Source organism: Peromyscus californicus, unplaced genomic scaffold, assembly GCF_007827085.1.
Source record: "Peromyscus californicus insignis strain IS unplaced genomic scaffold, ASM782708v3 Scaffold_14__1_contigs__length_90479793_seg_1, whole genome shotgun sequence".
Lineage (NCBI taxonomy): Eukaryota > Metazoa > Chordata > Mammalia > Rodentia > Cricetidae > Peromyscus > Peromyscus californicus.
The window spans coordinates 7,148,341-7,173,917 of record NW_026294435.1 but is presented as its reverse complement, the minus strand read 5'-3'; the positions used below and the strand labels follow the sequence as shown (position 1 = coordinate 7,173,917).

The 25,577-nt window shown below is 37.5% G+C and overlaps 1 protein-coding gene across 6 annotated transcripts in view; it reads right to left on the bottom strand.

Moving 5' to 3' along the window:
- The window catches only part of Pign (phosphatidylinositol glycan anchor biosynthesis class N), a 177,403-nt gene that overhangs the window by 70,248 nt on the left and 81,578 nt on the right, over nt 1-25,577 (bottom strand). For 5 of the 6 annotated variants that reach the window (XR_008217785.1, XM_052736493.1, XM_052736492.1 and 2 more), the window contains 8 exons: nt 24,345-24,453; nt 21,100-21,202; nt 10,658-10,760; nt 8,969-9,055; nt 5,667-5,722; nt 5,145-5,220; nt 2,703-2,776; nt 199-241 (listed from right to left, as the gene is read on the bottom strand). Coding sequence is in view for 5 of the 6 variants with exons in the window: in XM_052736493.1 (XP_052592453.1) it covers nt 199-241; nt 2,703-2,776; nt 5,145-5,220; nt 5,667-5,722; nt 8,969-9,055; nt 10,658-10,760; nt 21,100-21,202; nt 24,345-24,453 (651 nt within the window). In the remaining variant the exon portion in view is untranslated. Of the gene's footprint in view, nt 1-198; nt 242-2,702; nt 2,777-5,144; nt 5,221-5,666; nt 5,723-8,968; nt 9,056-10,657; nt 10,761-16,611; nt 16,784-21,099; nt 21,203-24,344; nt 24,454-25,577 lie in introns of those variants that run through there. The other variant, XM_052736496.1, reaches the window with a different exon arrangement.

The window sequence follows — 25,577 nt, the reverse complement described above, 5'->3', positions numbered from 1 at the left end:
GTAATAAGAAAAAAATTTGACAGCTTAAAAGGTTTGTTATTAGTAATATAAAAAGTAGTGTATCTGTGTAAAGTGCTGTCACTTAGAACTCTGTATATAGATTTCATGTACAGAAATGTATTCATATTTCTCCTAACTGAAAGGACACAGAACTTAGTTTCTCGATCTGACTTATACCCATGTAAGTAAGTGCCTTACCAAAGCCATGATGTCTGATATGACAAGAACAATGAGGAAAAGCCTGAAAAATAAAGGAAAAATTACATACAATGTCATAGGTATAGCTTTCAAATAAATTAGAACCTAATTGTGAACAATATCCTCAGGTAACTCAGGAAGATAAGGCAAGACATAAGAATGGAAGGGTGGAAAGCTCAGCTGTAGATGGTACCAAGTAGACTCCCCACAACAGAAAGCATGTTTACTCCTAGTTTTACTGCTCACAGCCCAAAGCAATCTTAGTCCATCATTTGTCAGGTAACCTTCACACCCACATGTCCTTTTGGCCTCTGCCCAAAATGTACAAGGCTTTATGAGGAGCTAAGTTATAGAATGAGGAATAAGACAAGTAAATGATGATGGGTGATTGTAGCTGAAGTTTTCCTATGTCCCAGGCGGCCAACAGTTGGGACAAATCTGTCTCATCTGCCAGTCCCACAGCCATAGAAATTCGTCTACAGGTGATGTTGCTCCGTATGCTGTGAATGTGTTGCTCTGATTGGTTGATAAATAAAATGCTGATTGACCAGTAGCCAGGTAGAAAGTATAGGTGGGATAAGAAGACATGGAGAATTCTGGGAAGAGGAAGGCTGAGTCAGGAGACACCGGCCTGATGTCCAGGGAGCAGCATGTAATGGCACACAGGTAAAGCCACAGAAAATGTGGCAACATACAGATTAACAGAAATGGGCTGAGTTTAAGTGTATGAGCTAGTTAGGAGAAAGCCTGAGCTAATGGCTGAGCAGTTTTAATTAATATAAGCCTCTGTGTGTTTACTTGGGTCAGAGTAACTATAGCCTGGGCGGGACACAGGAAAACTTCTGGCTACAAAATGACAATTAGAAAAGTTCATTTTAAGTTATGTAAAATAAAACAATGCTAATACGACTTTTCTACCTCACTTTATCTAATACGTATTTTAAGGAGTGGGTAAGAAGAAATGCAGGTAGAACCATCACATTAGTGTGCTGTGTTCAACTTAAGCCTTGGCAGTGCGGGTATAATAAACAACCAGAATGTAAACAAAGCTCCCTTTATGCCCCAGACTTTTAAAAATTCTAAGATTTTAGCAACAGAAACAAAATGTCTCTGTGAATACATTCAGAAGGGCAAGCCATGAACAGGAGTTAAGAAGCAAATAAGCAATGAGGGAAGCCGTAGCCTGTCTTCCTTGATGAGTTAGGTAAAAAAGAAGATGCAAATCTACCTTTTAACAGGAAAATGGAATCACTGAGTCAATGGATTAAACATTTGGAGCTTCTGATACACAGGGAAAATGTCAATGCTTTTCAAGGGCTTAAAGGTCAAACGAGAAGATTTTTTTAAAAGCTTTTGACATTGCTACCTCTGCCTCAGGCCTCTGTCTGTGTTTGGGATTTCACTACATTAGTCTCAAGGCAGAATGACCACACACAGGCACACAAATATATGTCTATAGTCACACACATCAGTGAGTTTTCTGTTTTTATCCTATTGTCCCATTCTTCTTACACAAGGCTTAATTAAAATTCCTCCTGAAAAATGTGCCTACTAGCAGAGATGCAGGAAAGCACATTAGTATTATTTACTAATTTTTATTACATCTAAGCAACTGTCAACTGTATGATACTGATAAGGAGTATATGTTTTCACTATTAAATTCATGTAAATATCTTGAAAGATTATTTTCTTTGAACTAGAAATAAGATTTTCACTATTTCTAAACAGTAGAAGGAAATCTTTAAAAAAAAATTATGGTGTATACATACTAGAATGCAAACCCGAGTTCTAGCTTACGCTCATCAAGAAAACATGCAAATTTATGTTAATAGTATTCATCCTTTTAGCATTGACTGTGCCAACTTGATTCACTTATAAAAGTCCTATTTATAAGTGTTTTTCAGAGACGCTGTGCTGATGAGGTAATTTTATGGGTTAAAAAAAGCAAATACTTGGCTAACAACTTTCTTTCAGAACCTTGAATGCTGAAGACTGACTGCTCAAGAAATATCTCAAAACTCAGAATCTTTCTCACTCATTTGCCAATGTCTATTTTTGCAAATTATTGATATACAGAAAAGTTAATGTCAACTCATATAAAATGAAATAGTGCTAGCAAATATGTTTAATACATTTTTAAGAAATAAGACAAAAGAAATTGTAATGATAGCCCTTCATTTTTTGTAGGTGTTATTATACCTATAACAGATGAATAATTAACTACAGCATTTAAAAATTATGTTTTTCTAGAGAGAATCTTTAGTAGCTTGAATAAGATTCTAATGTTTTATAACAGAGAAAGCATATTTGTTTGCTAAAGGCCTTATCCAGTTTCCTCTAATGACAACTGAAATCTAAAAGTGGAAAACTTTAGATTTTTTCTGTATTTTAAAATAAGCAATTTGTTTTACAAACTTTGAATAGCAATCACATGAAATATTTTCAAATGTTCTCTCATTTATGATAAATGAGGGAACCCAGGACTTCTTACGCATTTATCTTACCCTCTTGATGACAGCTGTGTAGTTATCTGAACTGCTTCAAAAGCACACATCACAAGAACAAAAGGAATTAAAATCTGTTTCAAAGAACAACAAATGATGTCACTGGTAACAAACACCTGAAACATGTTTGAAGCAAATACTATTTCTGCTTACACAATGACTTTCAATCTTTCAAATAATTTATATATACCAGTTGAGAGGAAACAAAGATCAAGCATGAAATTGTCACATGGGACAGTGAAAACTGATTTAAAAACCAAAAATAATATACAAGGAATAACAGCAAACATCAACATGTATTCCAAATTGAAATCTTCTACACATTTTGCCCTATTTGACACATTCTATTGATTCATGACAATGTTCATGCTTCCAAGAGCATATGAAGTAGAATGCCTAAAGCAAGTCAGTTATGGAGCCTGTTGATGTGATACAGATCAATGGACTTAGCTTATTACTAGATACTACAGCACCATGAACATGACTCAGATATTTTATTGTTGCTCTTCTGAGTTTAAAAATGTTATTTTGCCTATTGTTATAAACTTATACTCAATGTAGTACATCTGAAAACATAAACAGAAAACATAAGAATTTTTAGTAGTTGAAAAGTTCATCATCTAGAGCAGTGGCTCTCACCCTTCCTAGTGCTGTGCCCCCTTCATGTTATGGTGACCCTCAAGCACAAAATTATTTCACTTCTACTTCATAACTGTAATTTTGCTGTTATGAATCATAATGAAATATCTGATATGCAGGATATCTGATATGCAACCCCCAATGGGGTTGCAACCCACAGGCTGCGAACCATTGATCTAGAGCCAATATTATTAATATATGTGAGTATTAATTTCCAGTAACCAAGTTTTTAATTTTTTTCATTCTTTGAGAACTTCATACATGCAACAATGAAATACAATCATATATACCTCCTAGTTCCCTCTCATATTCTTCCCATATCTCCCAAAACATTAAATTTATACTTCATAAGTTGGGGGTAGCATATGGAAAAGAAATGATGTTCAAGGCTATATAAGCTTCTTCTCCAAAGAAGATATGAATAAAACAGAGTTCAGGAGGGCGATCACCACAGTACTCATCAGTCAACACTAGTTGTCAAGTGCATTATGCTGTTACAGCTTATTAAATTATGACAGAAATTAAAGATTTACTGATGTAATTTGATTTTTTATGTTTAATTAGTATCATAGTCTTTAGACTAAACAAAGAACAACCATCATTAAAAATGTGAATGACAATTAAAGAAACTCTAATATATTTTAAAACAATTCAATAGAGAACAGAGACTGGGATATAAGAAAATGCCCAATGTCTTTTTACCATTTCTTAAATTACATTTCTATTAGTGTAGTAAAAAAAAAAAATAAGTGTAACTGGTGCAATACAAAAACTCTTACTAAGAGAATATACACTTTCAACAGTTATCATTTATGTATCTGAATGTTTAAATAAATACATACTGACAACATAAGATGTGCTGAGCATTATAAAAGAGAAAATGTAGTAAAGGAAGTAAATAAGTATAAGAACTACAGTGGTTTGAATGAGAAGTGTTCCCCCACAGACTCATGTATTTGAACATTTGGTCTCCAGCTGGTGATACTATTTGGAAGGTTATTAACCTTCAGGCAGTCAAGTTCCTATAGAAAGAAGTACATCACTGGGGGCAGGCTGTAAGAGTTTATAGTCTGGCTCTACTTCCTGTTCTCCCTGTTTCCTGTGTGCAGATGAAATGTGATCTCTCTGCTTCCTGACTGCAAGGCTGACCTTTTGTTTCTGTGCCATCCTTGCCAGGACAGACTGTGTCCCCCTGGAATTGTATGCCAAAACAAACCCTTTCTTCCCTAACTTGCTTTTTATCAGGGTACTTTATTACAGCAACAGAAAAGCAACTGATACCATTACCATAAAGAAGATGAACTATATTCTACCAGAATCTTTATCTCTAGAAACCGGAACATATAACTACTTTCATACTGTCAGCACTCAGCTAGTACCTGACACATCAGATGGACAGAGTACTCAATGACACAGTTGTTGAAAGTTATGATCAATTCGAGGTACATGGGAAAAATGAGAACACAAAGGCTGTCCTGTGGTTGGAGACCAGTGGGGTCAGGGAGCTTCATAATCTTTAGCAACACTGTAGTTTTGATCATAGCTCTCCTACAGTCTTTTATTACCTCTGATAGGATTTTCTTGGGCTAAAAGAATCTTTAGTCTTTTACAGTCAAAAAGTCTTCAGAGTAAAGCAAAGATAGGTATCTGGAAGTAGGGTTACCGGTTGCCTCCATCAGCACCAAGTATGAAAGGGTACTTCTGTTACAATGATTTACAAACTTAATGCAACATGAGCACAACCTTAATATAAAAATCTTTAAACCAACCACTTAACGCAAGTATTAAAATCAGAAAACTAACCTTCCACATCATGAGAGCTCCCATCATGAAAGGACTAAACACAGTCAGAAAGCAATACACAGAGGCAAGGTCAAAGCTAGACAATGATAAAGGAAAGAGTAAAGATTTTAGAATTCATACTTTGACTTTAAAAGAATATTCTGTTAAAAAAAAAGGATGCTCAGTAGTTCTCTGAAATCAACTCTTGCTAAAATTGAGTCATACTAGAATAAACAAAACAGAGCTGAATGCTAATCCCCTTTATTACCATATTATACTCCAATATACTCTATTATTGAATATAAAAACAAGCTCAAGTGACTGCAGAGATGGTTCAGCAGTTAAAAGCAGTTGCTGCTCTTCTAAAGGACCCAAATCATCAGGTGGCTCAGAGCAGTGTCACTCCAGTTCCAGGATATCTGATACTCTTTTGGCCTGAGAGTGTGGGGGCATGCGCACACAGACAGACAGACAGACAGACAGACACACACACACACACACACACACACACACACACACCCCTAAATAAGTGTAAAAGATTACCTGTTAATAGAAGCTATATTTCCAGTTCCAAAAAATGCAGTCACTAAAAAAAAAACCTACATACAGTTAAGGAAATGCCTAAACAAGTCAGAATTCATAAAATTTATTTCTTTATAAATCATTTATTCTTGTTTATTCTAGAGAATCTTCCAAGTAGTGACTAATCTTGGTTTACAAATGGAAGATTTCCAACTCTACATCCAAATCAGGCATTTTCTTCAAGAGTTTGAGTCAAATCATCTAACAGAGGGCTTTCCCTGGAACAGAGGGAGGACATGAGTTCAAGCCGATTTTTCTCTCTCCTTCGGCCATAGCTTCCCTACCTGTTGTTTGGGACTCTCTTTTTCATTTGAGAAAATAAAAGGCAATTTTACAACAAAAGCAACTTTCTTTTAACTGTGTAATCATCATAAATTGTTTGAAAGGATGGCTGAGTGCATTCCTGGTGAACACATTACAAAGACCTGAAAGCTGAAGCAATGCCCTGAAAACCATTAGGTGTGTGGAAATGCTGGTGACTCTTGAGAAGGCTACTTTCCTCTTCTCAAGCATCAACAGGATGAACTGTCTATAGTTGTTGTTTATGGCTTTTCAAAAGGATGTAGACCTAGAATATCAGACATTTTTAGATACAAGATAGTTGGTTTTTTTTTTTTTTTAACATATACTTATCATGGGCCCTTGACATGTGAAACTCCTAACAGGCTTTGCAAAAAGCTCAAAAAGAAACAAAATATACTTTAGAATAACTTAATAGAGAATGCTGAACATTTTTAAACCTTATTGAACTATTTTTTAATATTATCATTATTGTTTTTATTTGTGTGTGTGCACACACACACACACGTGCGAGCGTGCGCATGTATGGAAGTTAAAGGACAACTTTGGAGAGTTGATTCTCTCTTTCCACAGTGGGTTCTGAGAACTAAACTCAGGTCATCAGGCTTACATGGTGTATTAGCTATTTCGATTGCTGTGATAAACACTGGACAAAAGCAACTTGAGGATGAAAGGATTTATTTGGTTTACAAATTCAGATCATGGTACATCGTTGTAGGAGGCAGGAACTGAAGCAGAGACCACAGAGAAATGCTGCTTACTGACTTGCTAACCATTGCTTGCTCAGCCTGAATTCCTTATACATCAGGACCACCAGCCCAGGGGCAGCACCAGCCACAGTGGACTAGGCCCTGCCACATCAATCAATCAAGAAAATGTCTGATTGCACACAGGCCAATCTGATGGAGGCAATCCCTCAATTGGGTTCCCTCTTTCTATGTGACTCTAGTTTGTGCCAAGTTGACAAAAACTAACCAGCTCACACACACACAGTGAGTGCTTTTACCTGCAGAACCATCTTGCTGGCTCCATTTCTTGAACTTTGATTTGTTCAGGTTATCAACCCTGTTGGTGTCCAGGACTTACTGTTAATAAAGTACTCAAAATGATGCCTGACTTAATGAAAGCCCTTGTTTAAATGAGCTCTTTTATCATCCGACATGTACACAGAGACCGGGTACAGAGACCCTACAGGGAAATCATGACAACTTCTAGTGAAAAGGCCGCATCCCAGTAGGTGAGCTGAGCTGTAAAGGTATCCAAGCAGCCATTTCCCGAACTCAATACCTAAATAACTGACAGTTACTGTTTAGCACCTGTCTTAAACAGAGGTAGGTACTAAGAACATAAATGTGAATAGTCTTAAAGTTATTTAAATATGCTGGTAGACATAGTGGGAAAATTACATCATGAAACAGTAGATAGGTGTGGTAAGAGCTAATGGCTCATTGAAAGACACAGGAAAAATGAAGGAAGGACTATAGACTAGTAACATGTTAATAAAAACTTGAACTTTAAATTTTGGGGGAAATAATGTGGGAAGCAAACAGTTCAGGTAAGCGGCATAAGGAAAATCCATGTGATTTGTGAGACACAAGCATAGGAAGACAAAGGCAGAAGGCTTTCTAGGGATCTGACTCAGCAGACTGTCAGAGGCAGGAGGTTGTCCAGGGATCTGACTCAGTAGTCTGTGTCAGAGGCAGGAGGCTGTCTAGGGAGCTACTTTGGATAACAGCACCACCAGTTGTGACTCAGTTCATGCAGGTATCTGGTGATTCCCAGGAAAATGATGGGCAGAGGGCTCTCAAGGTCAGGAGAGGTCAGAGCTGGAAAAGTGGATGTCAGAGGTGTCTGCCAGTACTAGAGGAAAAGCTGTCACTCATTAGACATAGGGAGCAGGCTATAGAGGGAGACTGGGAAAACTTATGGTTCAAGATCAGACAAAGGAAGAAAAGGAAAACAAGCAGCCATAGAGAACAGTAGCATGGTAGTTGGAAGGAATAGGAAGAGGGGCAAAGAAGATCTGATCAAAGAACAAAACTTTCAGTTATCTATGAGAAGTAAGGTCTGGACAGCTAAGGTTCAGTATGGTAATATAGAAAATGTATTGTGTTAAAGCCTGCTAAGACAGAAGATCTTAATTATTCTCACAAGAAGAGGAAGGATAGGAAGAAGAATGTGAAGGAGGAAGGAAAAGGGGGAAATGCAAATGGCAGCTGAGTAGAACAGGATGTGTCAATCACTTTGCTGTATAAGGCAAAACATCAAGCAACACACTTTCCATGTTTATAATTTTTATTAATTTTACCTCAGTAAAGCTGAAAATTTAGGTAATTTTTCAAAGGAGTAACTCCCTATGAATTTCTTGTAGCTGACCAGTAGGTCTTCCTGAACTGAGGTTTCACCATGCCATCTTTCAAACTTGTAACGCTCAGTAATTCCATGGTATTGCCTTTGATGGGATCCAAAGCCCACCAGTGAATTGGGTGTTGACCTAACAACAATACAAACTCAGAATGGTTTTTTCTAGGGCAGGAGAAATGAAACAGGAGTTGAGAGTTGAAAGGAGAATTTAGCTCTAACTTTAACATTTTATTTTTAAGGAGTATGTGTATATGTGATGAAAATCTTAACCACTAAGACACTGAATGGTAGGAACACACACACATTTGCAACATCATTTTTCTATAGTTAAACAAGTACTTATTTGTTTGCACTACTAGGTGTTGAACTCAAGGACTGGTGCATGCTCAGCAAGCACTCTATCTCTGACCTAAATGCCTAGCATCTGCCCTTTCTAAATTTTGATGAGAACTATATATGTGAGAAAACTCGAGCTGAGAAGAAAGTTAACTGGCCTCTAATAAAATACCACTATTAAGTAACAAGCAGAAACACTTTCTATATCATCTTATTCTATTAAAATGGGGTGGTCAGATCTTATAAGTCCCAATAAAGGATACAAGGAAAAAGGCCCTACGGATGTCATCCAGATTGAGCAGTCGTAACTGAGTTATATCAGTGTTATACGTGAACTGAATGCTGCTGAGCTGGGGGATAGGAAGAAATACATTAATATGCTATAGTACTTAGCTTACAGTCTTACAAATTAACAACAGCTAAGAATTTATACTGTGCCTACATAAAAAAAAAACAAATAAAAAAAACTCACAACAGTAAAATAGCTTAATTACATCTTAATACAATCCACTGGAAAGCAAAATACAATAATAAGAGGCTACATGGAGTTGTGGTATTATCACATCATTAAAGTAAGAGTTGATCTTTTTCCTGCCCTATATAAATATTGCACTTTCAAATTGCTATGCAGAAACCTCATTTATCAGTTTTTGTGTCTTCTTAAATCAGTTATATGATATTAAAAAGATGGCACAAAGTAAACATGTATTCCCTTACTTGTTCTGCTAATTCTATTTTGCAGATACATTATTTTTCCTTATAAAGGCAAAATACTTCCATCTTTGATAAAAGGGAAAGTTACTCCATTAAATAATGTGGAGACACTCTTGTTTAGGTCCCCAACCCCAGAAAAGAAGCGAAAAGAGAGTTGAAAAGAGAACTCTCTCCATTGCCATACCCTAAATACCCTAAATACCTGGCATGCTTTGACATTCTTTTCTGAAAACAAATAAACAAACAAACAAACAGAAACAAAAAGCCTTGCTTTTAGTTAAAAGTAGAATTTTAGAGCAATGTAGTGATCTCCCCTCTCCTGAAATACTATCAAGAATAATTCTTGATTCTTTACACTGATCTATTCATACTGGTTCTCATACATGCACACCAATACGGCTACTTCTATACTGAAAAGTTATTCTGAATGAGCAATGCCTCTTGGGAGGCAGCCGGAGCTAGGTAAGGGCAGTGGTGCACAAAAGCACTCAAGTCTTTCTTTACCTGACCTCAGTAAAACTGAGTGTTCTGTCACCAATTTATCAGAATTACCTTACTTCTAAAACAGATGAGAGACATCACATAACTTTCTAACTCCTCAGATGATGACATCCTTTAAAAGTGGTTGGCTTTTGTCCAGTTCTAAGCATAGCATAGTGTGCAAACTGTCAAAGATACAGTCAGAGGCCACAGTCACTGAGATGACAGAATGAGCACCTTGGATTAGGATGGCTAGAGAAACAACAATAGCTACTTAAACATCACCTTATGATCAAGTGAACTGTCAGAGGGAAACTGCAGATGAAACCAGGTGTGTGCATGTGCATGTGCTGGGGGGATAAGTAGGCAGTGCACATGCCACGGCATGCATGTGGAGGTCTTGGCTCTCTCCTTTTACCACTTGACCTCAGATCATCAAGTGTGGAAGCCAATTGCCAAGCACTTTTATCCACTGACATGCGCTGTTCACCTTATATTGGTATTTTTTAAAATCTGGTTTTTAATAATTTTCTAGGAAAAACCCAACATATACATGTCATACAAAACTGTACAATTGTGTTTTGTTACAAATGAAAATTTCCCTTATGTTTACCTTAATTATTAATACCAAGTAAATTTTGCTAAGTTTTTTAAACGCTAGAATTCTAGGCAGAAAGAATTTTGATGAAATAACACTGTAACATTATTGTAGCAGAGAGAATATTTGAAAACAAAGTAGCAATGGTTTGGACAGCTACCTTCTGTTTACAGGAAACACCAGGCTGCTGCAGGGTCTCTTGTTCTATGTGTATCCAGACAAACATCAAGCAGGACAACACTAATGGAAAGAGAGCTTCATACCTAAGAGGTGGGAAGTGTGAGCACAGAGATGAAAACGTTAACAGAGAACGCTGAAAATCAAAACTAGAAAGCATTCTTAAAATGATTGTGATGGGGCTGGAGAGATAGCTCAGCAGTTAAGAGCAATTGTTGCTTTTAAAGAGAATCCAGGTTTGGTTCCCAACACCCACATGCTGGCTTACAATAGTTGTAGTGCCAGTTCCAAAGGATGTGTTACCCTCTTTTGGTCTCTGTAGGCACTGGGTACACAAACAGTGCATATACATGAAGGCAAAACAGTCATATACATAAAATAAAAATGAAATAAACCTTAAAAAAATAATTGCAGTAATACTCAAAATCTTTGTAGTTTTCCAGACAAGGATAGGAAAGAAAGATACATTTAAATTTCAACTTCAACAGTATCTTCTTTTGAACTTCATTAAATCTTCAGATAATTACATGTTTAAAATAGTGGAAATATTTAAAATCATTCCTAAAGAAGGCAGCAGCTATTCACAAAAGAAAGAAAATGCTAAGACAAAGGTATATGATAATTTGGAGGTACAATCACTAATATATGTATAAGAGCAAGACAAATATTGCAAACTTCCTAAGTTTGATACAAGAATACAAACCCCTAATGAGAAAATAAAGGCATCAATAAATGCATGAAAATATGTCTGGCTATATAATTAACGGAGAGGGAAATCAAAACAAAAATGAGGTGCCATATTTACTTATCATGTTTGTCAACATAAAAACATAGTGTTGACAAGAGTACATTGAAATAGACTCTCATACTCTGTTTATAGAAACACCCTCTATAGTGGAATACCATCTAATGCTATGTATCAAAACATAAAAAACATTCATAAACCACAATCTAAGAATATTAGTCTAAGAAAATCAGACATGTTCACTATGAGTCTTATTTTAAAGATGTTTACAGAAGGCAGCAATAAAGGTCTTGCATGTTCATAGGACAATGATTATGAATGTACCTGTATCTCTGTAAGATGGAGGACAGTACACACAAAACAAAAAAGAAATACTCAAGGTAACAGTGCCAAGCCTTTTCCAAACTGCTTCTACTCTAGCTTGGGGTAAATGCTGCACCTCCATGATCCCCAAATACTCTACTGCAGCACTTACCACTCTGCTTTGATCATACAAACACATTTATACACCTCCTACTTTATGAACAGAGTGGCTACTATGCAGGTCTAGCTCACAAGAAGTGGTTCTGAAAGAATAACTAACTTGACTGGAAGCTACAAAACAAAAAGACATAATGTAACCTTGCTTCACCTTTTACCACTGAACTCTGGGCCCTATGACACTATTTCCCAGACATGAAAATACAAAAGAAACAAAAATGCTTTCAACTCTACCACAAGGATAAAACAAAAATACTGAAGACTTGGCAGAAACATCTAGATTTGAGGAAATATATATAATCACCGAGTGTGTAGGATACAGGATGTCCTAAGATATGAGCATAGACTATATATATGAGAAAATATTACTAGCAAAATGTACAGAAAAAAGTACAAAGCACAGTCATTTATAGCCCATTAAAGTTGTATTTGGTATTCTTATTTGAAAAGAAAAAGAGCAGTACTAAGGATATGATAAAAATAACACCTCTTATAGTTTGTTGGTGATACAAAATAGCAATGTTTTTAAAACAAATAGAATTTTTTTAAAAAAGCTCATGCTTAATGGGCTTTATACATCATAGTGAAAATCACACAAAAAATATCCAAACTGTACAAACACTCGGAAAACAGAAACAGCCAGTTTCATAGCCACCAACCCAGTTCCACTACTCAAAGTCTATTCAGTTACTAACCCATAAAATCAACTTCCAAATAGTATTTTTTAAAATGACAGAAACAAAAATTAAAAACAAGTAAGAAAACAAGAATTGGAAAGTATAAATAGCACTACTGAGCTGGAGATGTGGTTCAGTTAGTAGAGTGCTTGCTTCCCAAGTACACATGAAGTCCTGGCTTCATCCCTAGCACTACACAAGCTAGAAATGATTACAGCACATGCTTGTAATCCCAGCACTCAGGAGGCAGAGGTAGAAAGATCAAAAAAGTTCATCGTCATCCTTGACCACATAGTGAGTTTGAGGCCAGTCTGGGCTACCTGAGACTTTGTCTCAAAAACAAAGAACATTTTATATATATAAATATATATATAAACATATATGTAATACATAGTATAATAGTATATTATAATATTAATATATATATACTCAGAAGAACAGCTAAGTAAATCAAAATGTATTCATATCACAAAATATTAGACATCTACTAAAATGGTAAAGGAAGCCAATAATCTATATGAAAAAATATTTCCAAAATAAGTAGGAAAAAAGATAGAAAATACTCTATGTACTATGATTAATTAGATGTTAAAAGTTGGAAAGAAATACACCAGAGCCTCAACAGTACAAGTAATTATCTCCTCCTTTACCCCACCCTATCAGAAGGTGGTGATACTATTATCATTACAATGACTTAAAACACTGGGGAAAAAATTGGAATGCCTGTATCCTGGCCATTCATTAAGGTTTAGTCCACTTCCACATAAGGTTGGACACCACCAACCCAGTTCCACCACTCAAAGTTGATTCAGTTCCTGACCCATAAAATCAACTTTCCAGTTTTTACTGTAACACTGCAAAACACAATTCTTATTTATAGCCACGAGCAGCTCCACTGCAGGCCTACACCACAGTAATGGTTCTTTTGGTTTGTCTTGGTGTGCACAATGCTGGAAATGTGAAAGAAAAAAAACTTGATTAACTGGATCTAGGAAAAGGCAGATAACGACTTTGAAAAGATTGGTCTATTTTATTTTCTATGGATGAGTATTTTGCCTGCATGAATATGTGTTCACTGCATGCATGTTTGGTATGCAAAGAGGCCAGAGGTATACAGAAGGTTGTTAATACCATATAGATTCTGGGAACTGGACCTAGGTCCTCTGAAAGAGCAACCAGCTCTCTGTGCCCAGCCATCTATGCAGCCCCACGGCACCATGACTTTGACAAACAGTTTCAGCTGCATGTGAAAGTCATTCTTTCTAATAATACACAACCATAAATTGCTCAGTACTTCAGAGCTCTGGCCCTTTCCAAAATGCAGACAAGATCAGATAGAAACAGTCCTCCTAAGAGACTTTAATTCTTGAGACAATTTTCATATACAGCCTGCAAATCTAAATTAATATGGAAAGACCAATAAAATGTCACTGTGGATTTGAAGAGGATATAATGAAACACTGAACCCTAAATTGCAATCTGCTGGTTTGGCCTCTGTGCAGACTGCAATGGGCTGAAAATGCATTTAGATCTGTATTATATTTTGCAAAGCAAAGGGATAATGTAAACAAAATTTTAGAAGGAAATATTTAACTTAACAAACTATTTTCAAGAATTATAATAGCTTTCATTTGCATAAAATTAATTCAGGGCTGATTACTAATGAGTCTTTTTATTCATTAAATCAAGGATGCATTGTTAGAATTTAAGATTACTATTACTCTATAATATAATAAAGCTGCATTTATTTTAAGAATCTCTTCTGTCTGAATATTCACTAAATTATACAGAGAAACTTCTATTTTGCCCAAAACCGTGATTAACTTCACTATTTGTAAAACCAGTAAGAAATCAAGAAACTGTACTAATCTGAGTGACTAGAACACAGTTTTAAGACCATTTTTTAAAAGCTAAATACAGACTCTGATGTTGAATGATGTCTTTTAATGCATTCATTAGTAAGGCCATACTTAGCAGTAATATTCTGGTTTTAGGCATGAACTTTCCTGGTTTTGATTTTCCTAAAATAAACTAGATGTCATTCTTATAATCTATTTGAGGGTCTCTCAAGACCATTAAATTGATGTTTGAAAATACTATTATAAAACTTGTCTCCAAGGAAGTAAGTTACAGGATAAACTCATGCTATATTAAGAAATATTTATTTTTACTTATAATCAAACTTAACCTATCCTTTCTTCTTTATATTCCTTTGTTTCTAATCCAGATCTATTTCTAAGATTTATATTTTATTCTTTTTTATTATTAACTGAATTTTGCACTACCAAGAACTGAAGCCAGACCCCTGTGCATTATAGAGAGGATTCTACATTCCCTGTGTGATCATTTGTCTTTTTTTGTTAACTTAATAGACTCTGGAATCAGCTAGAAGATGGGCCTGCAGGCATGCCTGTGAAGGATTACCCTGATCATGTCAATTGTGGGTAGTACCATTCTCTGGAAGGGGACTCTGACCTGCACAAAATGTAGAAGTAACATGAGCAATAGCATGCTGTCATGGCTCTCTACTGGTGATTACGGGTGCCTGTGAACAGCTGCTTCAGCTCGACACCTTGAATCCCCTATTGTGATGGACTACACCCTGGTCTAGAACAAACCCCTTCTCTTAAGTCTTTGTCGGAGTATTTATCACGGCAACAGGAAGAAAAGAATCCAAGATACCAAGGCTTTGGTTTTTAAAAGGAAGATTCCTGCTATATAGCACTGGCTGATCTCAAATTCAGACTATTGCCTCAGTCTCCTGAGTGCTTAGAATTACAGACATGTTCCACCATTTTTAAAATCTATTACACACTCCTTTGAACCTGAAAAAGGCCAAATCATTACTAAGTGACTGTTAAAAAATTAGCACTTATTTCTTCATTCTAAAATAATTATTTTCTCAAACAAACCTCTTAAGTGTGACTTGTTTTGTTTTGTTTTTCAAGATAGGGTTTCTCTGAGTAGCCTCGCTGTCCTGAAACTCACTCTGTAGACCAGGCTGGCCTCTAACTCATAGAGATCTGGCTGCCTCTGCCTCCCTAGTGCTGAGATTAAAGACATGTGCCACTACTCCCTGGAGAAGTGTGACTTCTTAATAGAACAATGTCATCCCCAAATGATGAGATTTTATCCTTAATTTCTTATATAGGTCAAAATCTTTTGGATATTTTAATTTGCAGGGTGCTAATATAATAAAATTATTTATTCTAAAATATTGAAAATAATGTGGGGAAATACAAATCATTTCAAATTATGTTTATCACTGTCGAATAAGAACAACTAGATTCTCACACACTTCAAGATGTATTTCAAAATTGTACATCTTGAAGCAAGCTCAGCATAAGATTTCTTTATTAAGCAACTAAGAAAAGTCTTCATGATGTCCATGTTACATGTTCATAGCTGTGTCCCACAAATATGTCAGTCAGGGAGAATGTAAAAAACAAGAGTATGTGGGGACCTTTGGTGAGGGGGATTTAGTGCCCACTTCACTTCATATCTGTAGTCCACAAGGACTTCTCAAGTCTAGTTCACTTAGGATGTTAAGGTCCATTGGCCAACACTTACTGAATGTCTCTGTAATAGTTAGGACAGCCAAGATTCCTAAAGAGTGACTCAGGCCTTGGACCCTAGATGCCTTACAAAATCATTTAAATTGAGAATAACCTGTTGATAGCATCATGGTGAATTCTGGGCTGAGTCTAATTTGAATTGAGATCCCATATTTTAGCCAAAATTTGAAATATTAGTGGTATTTACTCAATTTGTCTGTTCTGTTTATCATTTGTTCTAAAATAAGCACCCTTCATCCTCACAGGATGTAAGGGAGGATTAAGTAAAATCACATTCAAATGACAAACTGGGCTTGGTGACATGCCTGGAATGTCAATGCTCAGGAGCCTGAAGCAAGAGTTTGAAATGAGCTGGGGCTACACAATGAGTTCTTTGGGGGGGATGAGGGGTGGGAGACAAGAATTCTTCCCTTTAAAGTCAACACAGAAACTATAAAAACTGCCTTCACTGAATTTTAAAGTAATGTTTCAGAGTTCATGGCAAACCAACCCACCAAATTCTTTGTTTAAATCTATTTGGTAAGAAATTTTCAATTTTGTTATAATTGCACATGCCTTTAATCCAAGCACTCAATGAAGAGCCAGGTAGACCTCTGTGAGTTCCATGCAAAGCTGCTCTACATAGTGAGACCCTGTTCCAAAAACAAAAGAAAAAAAATTGCATGTTTAAAAGAGATTTCTTTTTACATGCATGTGTTCTCATGCCAGTTTGTGCTCATGCATGCAAGTTCCCTCAGAGGCCAGAAGAGGGCACTGGGTCGCTTAGAGCTGGAGCTACAGACAGTTGTGAGCTTCCAATGTTGAGGCTGGGAACCAGTCTTTTCTACCACAGCATCAAGCAGTTTTAACTGCTGAGCCATCACTCCAGCCCTAGAGATTTTCAACTTTAAACAAAAGTGAATTAACTTCTTTGGAAATAAATTCCTTATTTCAAAGGGATATTTGAATTGCAATACATGTAAAAGCAAGAATAAAAACAAAGCATTATATTTCAAATAATAATGAAAAAATTGAAATATTTGAAGACTCTTTTTCTTTGGTGGTGCTGAATACTGAACTCAGGGCCTAGCACATGCTGGACAAGGTTTCAACCCAAGTTACACTGTAACCTTAACACATACTTTAAAACGCATTAAAGAAATAGCATATTTATCAAGGAACAAGGCCATAAGCAAGCCTCATTTAGCAAAGTGCAAAGTATTCCTTGTTACATGTGGCCTATTGTAGTGGGCTACAGTTGTTTTTCTCAGAAGCTATACTGCGGCTCTATTCTGGACACTGGTTCTCATCTACCATTTCATGCTTTAGCACAGTGGTTCTCAACCTTCTTAAATGATGCGACCCTTTAATACAGTTCCTCATGTTGTGGTAACCCCCAACCATAAAATTATTTTTGTTGTTACTTCATAACTATAATTTTGCTACTATTACGAATCATAATGTAAATAAATATCTGATATGCAGAATATCTGATAAGCAACACCTGTAAAGGGTAAAGGGTTGCCACCACTTGAGACCCACTACTTTAGAGTAATCTATGAGGTATATTAAAAACAAAATCAGACTCTGCTTTGTGTTGCTTTATTCAGGGTTTGCTGCAGTGGTTTTGCGCTGTAGCCCTGGAATCCTCACTTATAAACATCTAGTAGGAGATGGGGAGGAGTGAGTGAGAATGAACTGCTCCCTCCATGGAATGGGAAGTCCCAGACAGGAAGTGTACTTCAGGATCTTAAGCAGATTTACCTGAAGTCTGCTGCCTGGTCTGCTCACCAAGGGTTCACTCTGTTCAGAATCATCAGAGGACTGTCCAAGCTTTATAAGCTGTCATAATTCCCTTGTACACCCACCCGCATTCACTAACAGGTAATTATGATTTTTTAAAAAGAAGTTTTAACAGTGTCACCAGTCACACATACTATTAAAAAGCAAAATTGGGCACTGTAACTTGAATGCTGTGGGATGGTCTGTATGTCAAGTGTGTTGCTGATTGGTCAGTAAATAAATCACTGATTGACCAGTGGCTAGGCAGGAAGTATAGGTGGGACAAGGAGAATAAAGCTGGGAAGTAGAAGGCTGAGTCAGAGAGACACTGCCAGCTGCCACGATGACAAACAGCATGTGAAGATGCTGGTAAGCCACGAGCCACGTGGCAAGGTATAGATTTATAGAAATGGATTTATTTAGGCTGTAAGAACAGTTAGCAAGAAGCCTGCCACAGCCATACAGTTTGTAACCAATATAAGTCTCTGTGTTTACTTGGTTGGGTCTGAGCGGCTGTGGGACTGGAGGGTGAGAGAGATTTGTCCTGACTGTGGGCCAGGCAGGAAAACTCTAGCTACAAATGGCGTCCAACGTGGTGGCAAGAGTTTCCACCTAAAAACTGAGAAAAAAGATTCTAAAACAGAGCTAAAAACAGCTTCCTAATTGTCTCTCTCAAATGAGCAGCAGCTGCTGGTTTGAGCTATTTGTGGGTTCCTGGCGTGCGTGCTAGACCTGCCCTATGGCAGGAATGAGGCCTCTGCAATTGGCACATTAAGCTGCGTGGTGGATTTAGCCTTTGCTAGTACAAAACAAAAAAGGAGGTTTCTGGGCTGCACGCTGCTTGGATAAAAGCATAGTAATAGACCCACTATAGCTCCCAGAGCTGGTGAACACCATGTTTGGAAGGTGAGGTGGGCGGAGCCAGCAGCCATAGCGCTGGTTCAGTCTTACAAATGCTGCAGTTTAAAGCAATAGATTCACAATAAGACAGATTCAGATGTAATAGTTTACAATGTGTGTAAAATATATGTAGGCTTGAAAGAGACAAAAAAGGTGATATATACAGTTATATAAACAAATACATAGTTTTAAAAAATAAAGTCTTTAAAGAGACAGTAAAATTAATATATAAAATATGCCACGTAAAGATGAATATTACACAGAGAATCTGGATTGTGTTGTCTTTGGGATTCTTAACTGCAGAGAGATATTTGATTGTAAAGGAAGCTGAGTTAAACCAATATGTATATTTTAAAGATACCTTGACTTCAAAATTTGGATGTAAGGATGTGTTGCTTTGGAAAGGAGACTCTGCTTTTGTTCCCACAGAAAGCCAGAGGCTATGGATTTGTTCCAGATTAAGATATATCAGGTTTGACCAGCCAAGACCCCCTGAAAGGTCTCCGATGACACCAAGGCCCAGATGATCCAACATCCAAAACCATTTCAAGGCAACTGACTCAGACGATACACCCTCACGGACTATTCCATGATCCTAAAATTTTCTTTATGTCCCCATGAGATACAGCGCCCCCCTTCAGCAGGAAGTAGAAAGAGAAGCTACGCCCAAATTCCCAAATTTTATGTAATTTTACTATGTTAAGGTTAAAACCTTCCTTTTTGAAAAAAAAAAAGGAAAGGGAAGTGCTGTGGGATGGTCTGTATGTCAAGTGTGTTGCTGATTGGTCAGTAAATAAATCACTGATTGGCCAGTGCCTAGGCAGGAAGTATAGGCGGGACAAGGAGGAGAATAAAGCTGGGAAGTGGAAGGCTGAGTCAGAGACACTGCCAGCTGCTACGATGACAAACAGCATGTGAAGATGCCAGTAAGCCATGAGCCACGTGGCAAGGTATAGATTTATAGAAATGGATTAATTTAAGCTGTAAGAACAGTTAGCAAGAAGCCTGCCACAGCCATACAGTTTGTAACCAATATAAGTCTCTGTGTTTACTTGGTTGGGTCTGAGCGGCTGTGGGACTGGAGGGTGAGAGAGATTTGTCCTGACTGTGGGCCAGGCAGGAAAACTCTAACTACACTTGAATCCCTAAATCTTTTACACACAAAAATCCCAACACTAACTAATACCAATAATGAGCAAAGAAGGATGAGATCATAACTGTGAAAGCAGTTATCTATGCTCTCAAAGCAAGAGCATCATGAGAAGTTCTGTCAATAGAAAGGGGAAAAGTTTTATGTGCCAGAGCTGAGGTTTCATGTTATGACAAAGGTAAGACAGACTGATGTCCAAACCTCTTTAGTTCAGGTGATAAAAGCTCTTATGGATGTAAGGCTTAAATTAAAGAAGTTAAATTGTGAACATACACAAGTTTTCTTCAATTTCTTTTATTTTAAAAATAATTTGCTGTATTTTCTGCCTTTGAATAGCTTTAAAACAATATAGCTTTTTTTCTTAAGAGCAACAGGAAGCAATGATGCTGTTCTGTGTTAAAGATAAATTTCTGTTTCACTTCTAGCTATACTGTCCAGTCACTTAATGGAACAGAGATCATACCACTGTGGAAAAATGCATTAAAAGAATGCAACAACAAAAACAAAATCCTTCTTAAAAACACTTTGGATTTAAAATTCTGCCATAACCTATTAGGATTTCCTAACAGTATAACTAAATAAAATTTCAGCAATTCCTACAAGTAAAAAGAGATGACATGTCGGGCAGTGGTGGCACACACCTTTAATCCCAGCACTTGGGAGGCAGAGGCAGATGGATCTCTGTGAGTTCGAGGCCAGCCTGGTCCACAGAGCGAGATCCAGGAAAGGCGCAAAGCTACACAGAGAAACCTTGTCTCAAAAAAACAAAAGAGATGACAGACAATACTATGAAAATAATGAGAAAAACGAAATAAAATTATAGACAAAGTTACCTACTCACATAAAGAGTATAAAATATTTATAATTTATCCTTCAAGATTTAGAAAACATTTTTATTTTCAAAGCTTAGCTACTAAAGAAGAAAAGTCAATTTTAAATTTGCAACTGTGAAATTATATTTTAAGAAAAGTTGATTCATATAAATGTGTAATAATAATAATTATAGAAGAAGTCATGAACTTGAGAAGGAGAGGGGAGAATGGGAGGAGCTGGAGGGGGAGAGGAAGGCATAGAAACAATGAAATACAGTACTCATACAAAATTCTCAAAAAAAATTCAAATAGAAAAAGTTTATACCCTGTGCTTAGAAGCAAGTAGGTTGACATCAAGGAAAGAAGTATGCTGGACAGTCGCTGAAGGAGAGTCGTGGAACTCAGGAGCGGCACAACCAAGGAAGAGGCTGTAAGAAAACAGTCGTGTGTCAGTTCTGCAGACCCAAGCAACCCACTGGCACTCATACAATTCAGGTTCTGTGTGATCTTTAATACTACATCAGGATTTCTGTAAGAAAGCAAAACATTACATTCTTAACTAAAACTACACTTTGTTTAAATGATATTGTGGGTTAAATAACTCAGGTTTTCTCTATTTTATTCAAACCAGATCACTATAATTATATTAACTTCCCAATGAATAATTTATTATTTTCTAATGAAATAAAATGTATTAATTAAGGTTCAGCAACTTGTCTCTTAGACATTTATGTCCTAGTTCAAAGACAGGGTAGAAACCGACAATGTCTAATGTCAGAGAAGTGGTATCTGGAGTTGTAGTGTGCTACCTGGCACACCAGGACCATGGAAGAATGACTTCACATATGTCAGAGCTGTGAAGCCAGCCTACAAAGTCCGCGACCTCAAGGTGGGCAAGGTGCTGAGAGGGGTGGCGAAGCAAACAAACTCCTTGGCTGCTCCCGAGAGGGACCGCGTACACAACCGCCTAACATCCCAGTGCTCCAGAATAGTAAACGTGGGTGAAGTTTGGCTGAATCACTCACTAATTAGTTTTAGGGGGCTCAAGTTGATTAATCCATCTAAGGAGAAGTTTACATACCTGCTAAATAGGAATAACATTCAAGAAAATTTGTCTTGAATTTAAAGTACAATTTCACCTATAAACTGCTTAGTATTAGTTGCTATCTTAATAAATAATTAGTACCATGTAAGGTAAGCTAAATGAATATGAGTAATTTTAATTAAAGTTACAAGTCCCTGCAAGACTCAAAGCTCTGCAGGTCCCATTTGTAAAGCCTTGGCTAAGGTGTGCAGGTAGGTCAGTAATCTTACTGCCTGATATAACTCTAATAGAAGAAACAACTTGCAATGTTTAAGTCAGTTCACTTAAAATGAAACTAGTTTTGCAATCTTGAATATTTCATCTTGCTTTTATTTTTGTCTAAAGGAATAACAAGGTACTAAAGAAAGACTAAGAGTTTCCATTCTAAGTAGCATAAATATATTAATATGTATTTAACTGGGCACCATGAATATAAGCAAAATATTCCCCTTGTAGCCAGTCCATGGTGCGTCAGTGTTGGGAGATCTTTGGAAACACTTGAAGACTTTCCTATGAGTTGCTGTTTCATGCCTCACGACACTTGGCAGGAACCTTGAAGCTAATACATAGCTCTACCAATGCTAAGGAAAAAAATTCTTATTGAAAATATTCTCAGGGGAATATTTATGTGTGTGCAGAACAGATATAGATTGATTCTGATTCTACATTTCTTTTCCACCATTCCAAAATGAAAATGTGATCCATAGAGATATGAATGAACCACATAGGATGTCCAAATTGGGAAAGGGGGATAGGAATCTTACATAGCACGCATGTATGTTTTACTATAACATACAATAATAAGACCGGGGCAACCATCTATGTTCACAAACAAAGGTGCTCTTCTCCTTTCATTTCGTTTCTTCCTTCCCTTTTCCTTCCTTTTTTTCTTTTTCCTTTTTCCGACTCCTTCCTCTACTCCTTCTTCCACTCCTTCTTCCTGTCCTTCCTTTCCGTTTTCCTTTTTCCCTTTTCCCCTCCTTTCCTTTCCCTTCCCTTCCCCTCCTTTCCCCTCCTTTCCTTTCCCCTCCTTTCCTTTCTCCTCTTTTCCTTTCCCGTCCCTTCCCTTCCCCTCCCCTCCTCTCCTTTCCTTTCTCCTCCTTTCCCTTCCCTTCCCCTCCCCTCCCTTCCTTTCCCCTCCTCTCCCCTCCCCTCCCTTTCCCCTCCTCTCCCCTTCCTTCTTTTCCCCTCCTTTCCTTTCCCTTTCCTTCCCCTCCCCTCCCTTTCTTTCCCCTCCTCTCCCCTCCCCTCCCTTCCTTTCCCCTCCTCTCCCCTCCCCTCCCTTCCTTTTCCCTCCTCTCCCCTTCCTTCTTTTCCCCTCCTTTCCTTTCCCTTCCCTTCCCCTCCCCCTCCTCTCCTTTTCTTTCCTTTCCAGACAGGGTCTCACTACATATACCTGGCTGGCCTGGAACTCTCTATAGAGAGCAGGCTGGCCTTTAACTTAAGCACCAGCCTCTGCCTCCCCAGTGCTGGCATCAAACGCATGCACCACCACTCCAGGCCAAGGGTACTGTTTTTGTTTTTGTTTTGTTCTGTTTTGCTTTGTTTGAGGCAGTGTGTAGAACTGTCTGGTCTGGAACTCATGAAGATCCTCCTGCCTCTAAAAGGAACTTGAAAAATTGTGAGCAGAGAGGACAAATAACTCCATTCCTATCATATCCTTAAGACTTTATTCCTTCCCTATCTGTGTATTCACTTTTGAAGCAGTTGTAAACCACCATGTGGGTGCTGAGAGCTCATCCTGGATCCTCTGCAAAGCAGTAAGCACTTTTAACCACACAGCCATTTCACCACCCCATATCTAACACTCTTAAAGAAGGGTACCATACAGAGGAACGTGATTGGAAACACCAAGCAGCTTCATAAAATATGCACTATGATGGGAAATACCTAGTCACTGTTGGTTTTAACAATGGAAACATAAATTTAGTTATTTACTGATCTATGTAAGACCTGAAAATATAAAGACAGACATGAAAATTAAATATACTTATATATATACTGAATGGAATATTCAAAAAAACTTCTTTTCTGGAATCACTCAGTAGATATTATAAGACGTTCATAAGCACACAGTCCAACTATCAAGTCATAAATACTCTATTAAGTAATTCTTGTTAACTCATATGTACTCACAAGAGTTCTACTTTTCTTTGTCAAATTCCAGAAAGAAATAGAAATAATAGCTGGTTACAGTTTTCCTTTATCAAAACTATTTCTTTCAGTACAATGCAGACACAAAGGTATCGTTTTTAAGATATGAGACTGGCCGGGCGGTGGTGGCGCACGCCTTTAATCCCAGCACTCGGGAGGCAGAGGCCGGCGGATCTCTGTGAGTTCGAGGCCAGCCTGGGCTACCAAGTGAGTCCCAGGAAAGGCGCAAAGCTACACAGAGAAACCCTGTCTCGAAAAACCAAAAAAAAAAAAAAAAAAAAGATATGAGACTGGAGGTAAATTTTTCCAATTTGGTTTGAGTGGCCACTTACCTAATGTTGCCCAGCTCACAATCTGATTCATAAAAGGCAGGCCTTCTTTCTTTAACAGACTGTGGTGTGTGCTGTACACAATGTACATAGAGAGCGCTGTACTCACCATCTGAAAACACACCACACAGGTTAGCAAAGGGAAGGCAGGGAAAGGTGACATACTGGAAAGAAAATGCTGAGAAAAACTGGAACTGAACCAGTCTGCCTTCTTGTGCTCCAGAACTACAAGTCAGTACTGCCATGCTAAGCCACAGACTTGCCAGAGGATGACATGAGGCACGTACATTCTCAAGAGTGCTACAGCATACCTCATCAGTGCTTCTATTTAGAAGTATCTGTTAAAATGTTGAAGGTTTCTTAAATTATGCAAATGGAGGGAGTGTCTAGTTTCATGCCTTTCCCATCTCTGTTCCTCTGCAATATCCATGTATTTATTTATTCAACGTTTTTGCAGTCTGGATATTTACCTGGCCATGGGAACTGACACAGTATAAATGGTCATTATATGTTACTGTAAAGGAGGAGTCAGCTTAAAGGCTGTTCTCATAAAAACTGCTTTATTCATTTTTGCATTGTCTCCCTTTGTGCTGGCATGCTAGACTTGAACATTTTTAACAGACTCCATATGCATGACAACCAAAAATATTATCCAGCTATATAGAAAAATGACTAATGATCCCTGAACTAGGTGAATGAATTACCAATTTAAAGAAATGAGCCGGCCGGGCGGTGGTGGCGCACGCCTTTAATCCCAGCACTCGGGAGGCAGAGCCAGGCGGATCTCTGTGAGTTCGAGGCCAGCCGGGGCTACCAAGTGAGTTCCAGGACAGGCGCAAAACTACATAGAGAAACCCTGTCTCGAAAAAAAAAAAAAAAAAAAAAAGAAATGAGCCAAAGTAAGACTACAAAAAAATAAGCTCTCAGAGTTTAGATCAGTGATCTCATCAAATCCTAGAGATAAATTTAATTTATTTTGTCTTTTCAGGGGATAAATTAAGACACAAAAATTGCTGTGAATAAAGCTATGATACAATCCTAGAATCCTTTCTATTTAAGACATTGTGGTGGTTTGAATAGGTATGGCCTCCATAGACCCCTGTGTTTGAACACTTGGCCCACAGGGAGTGGCATTATTAGGATGTGTGATCTTGTTGGAGTAGGTATGGCCTTGTTGGAGAAGTGTGTCACTGTAGAGGAAGGCTTCGAGGTCTCATAAATGCTCAAACCATGCCC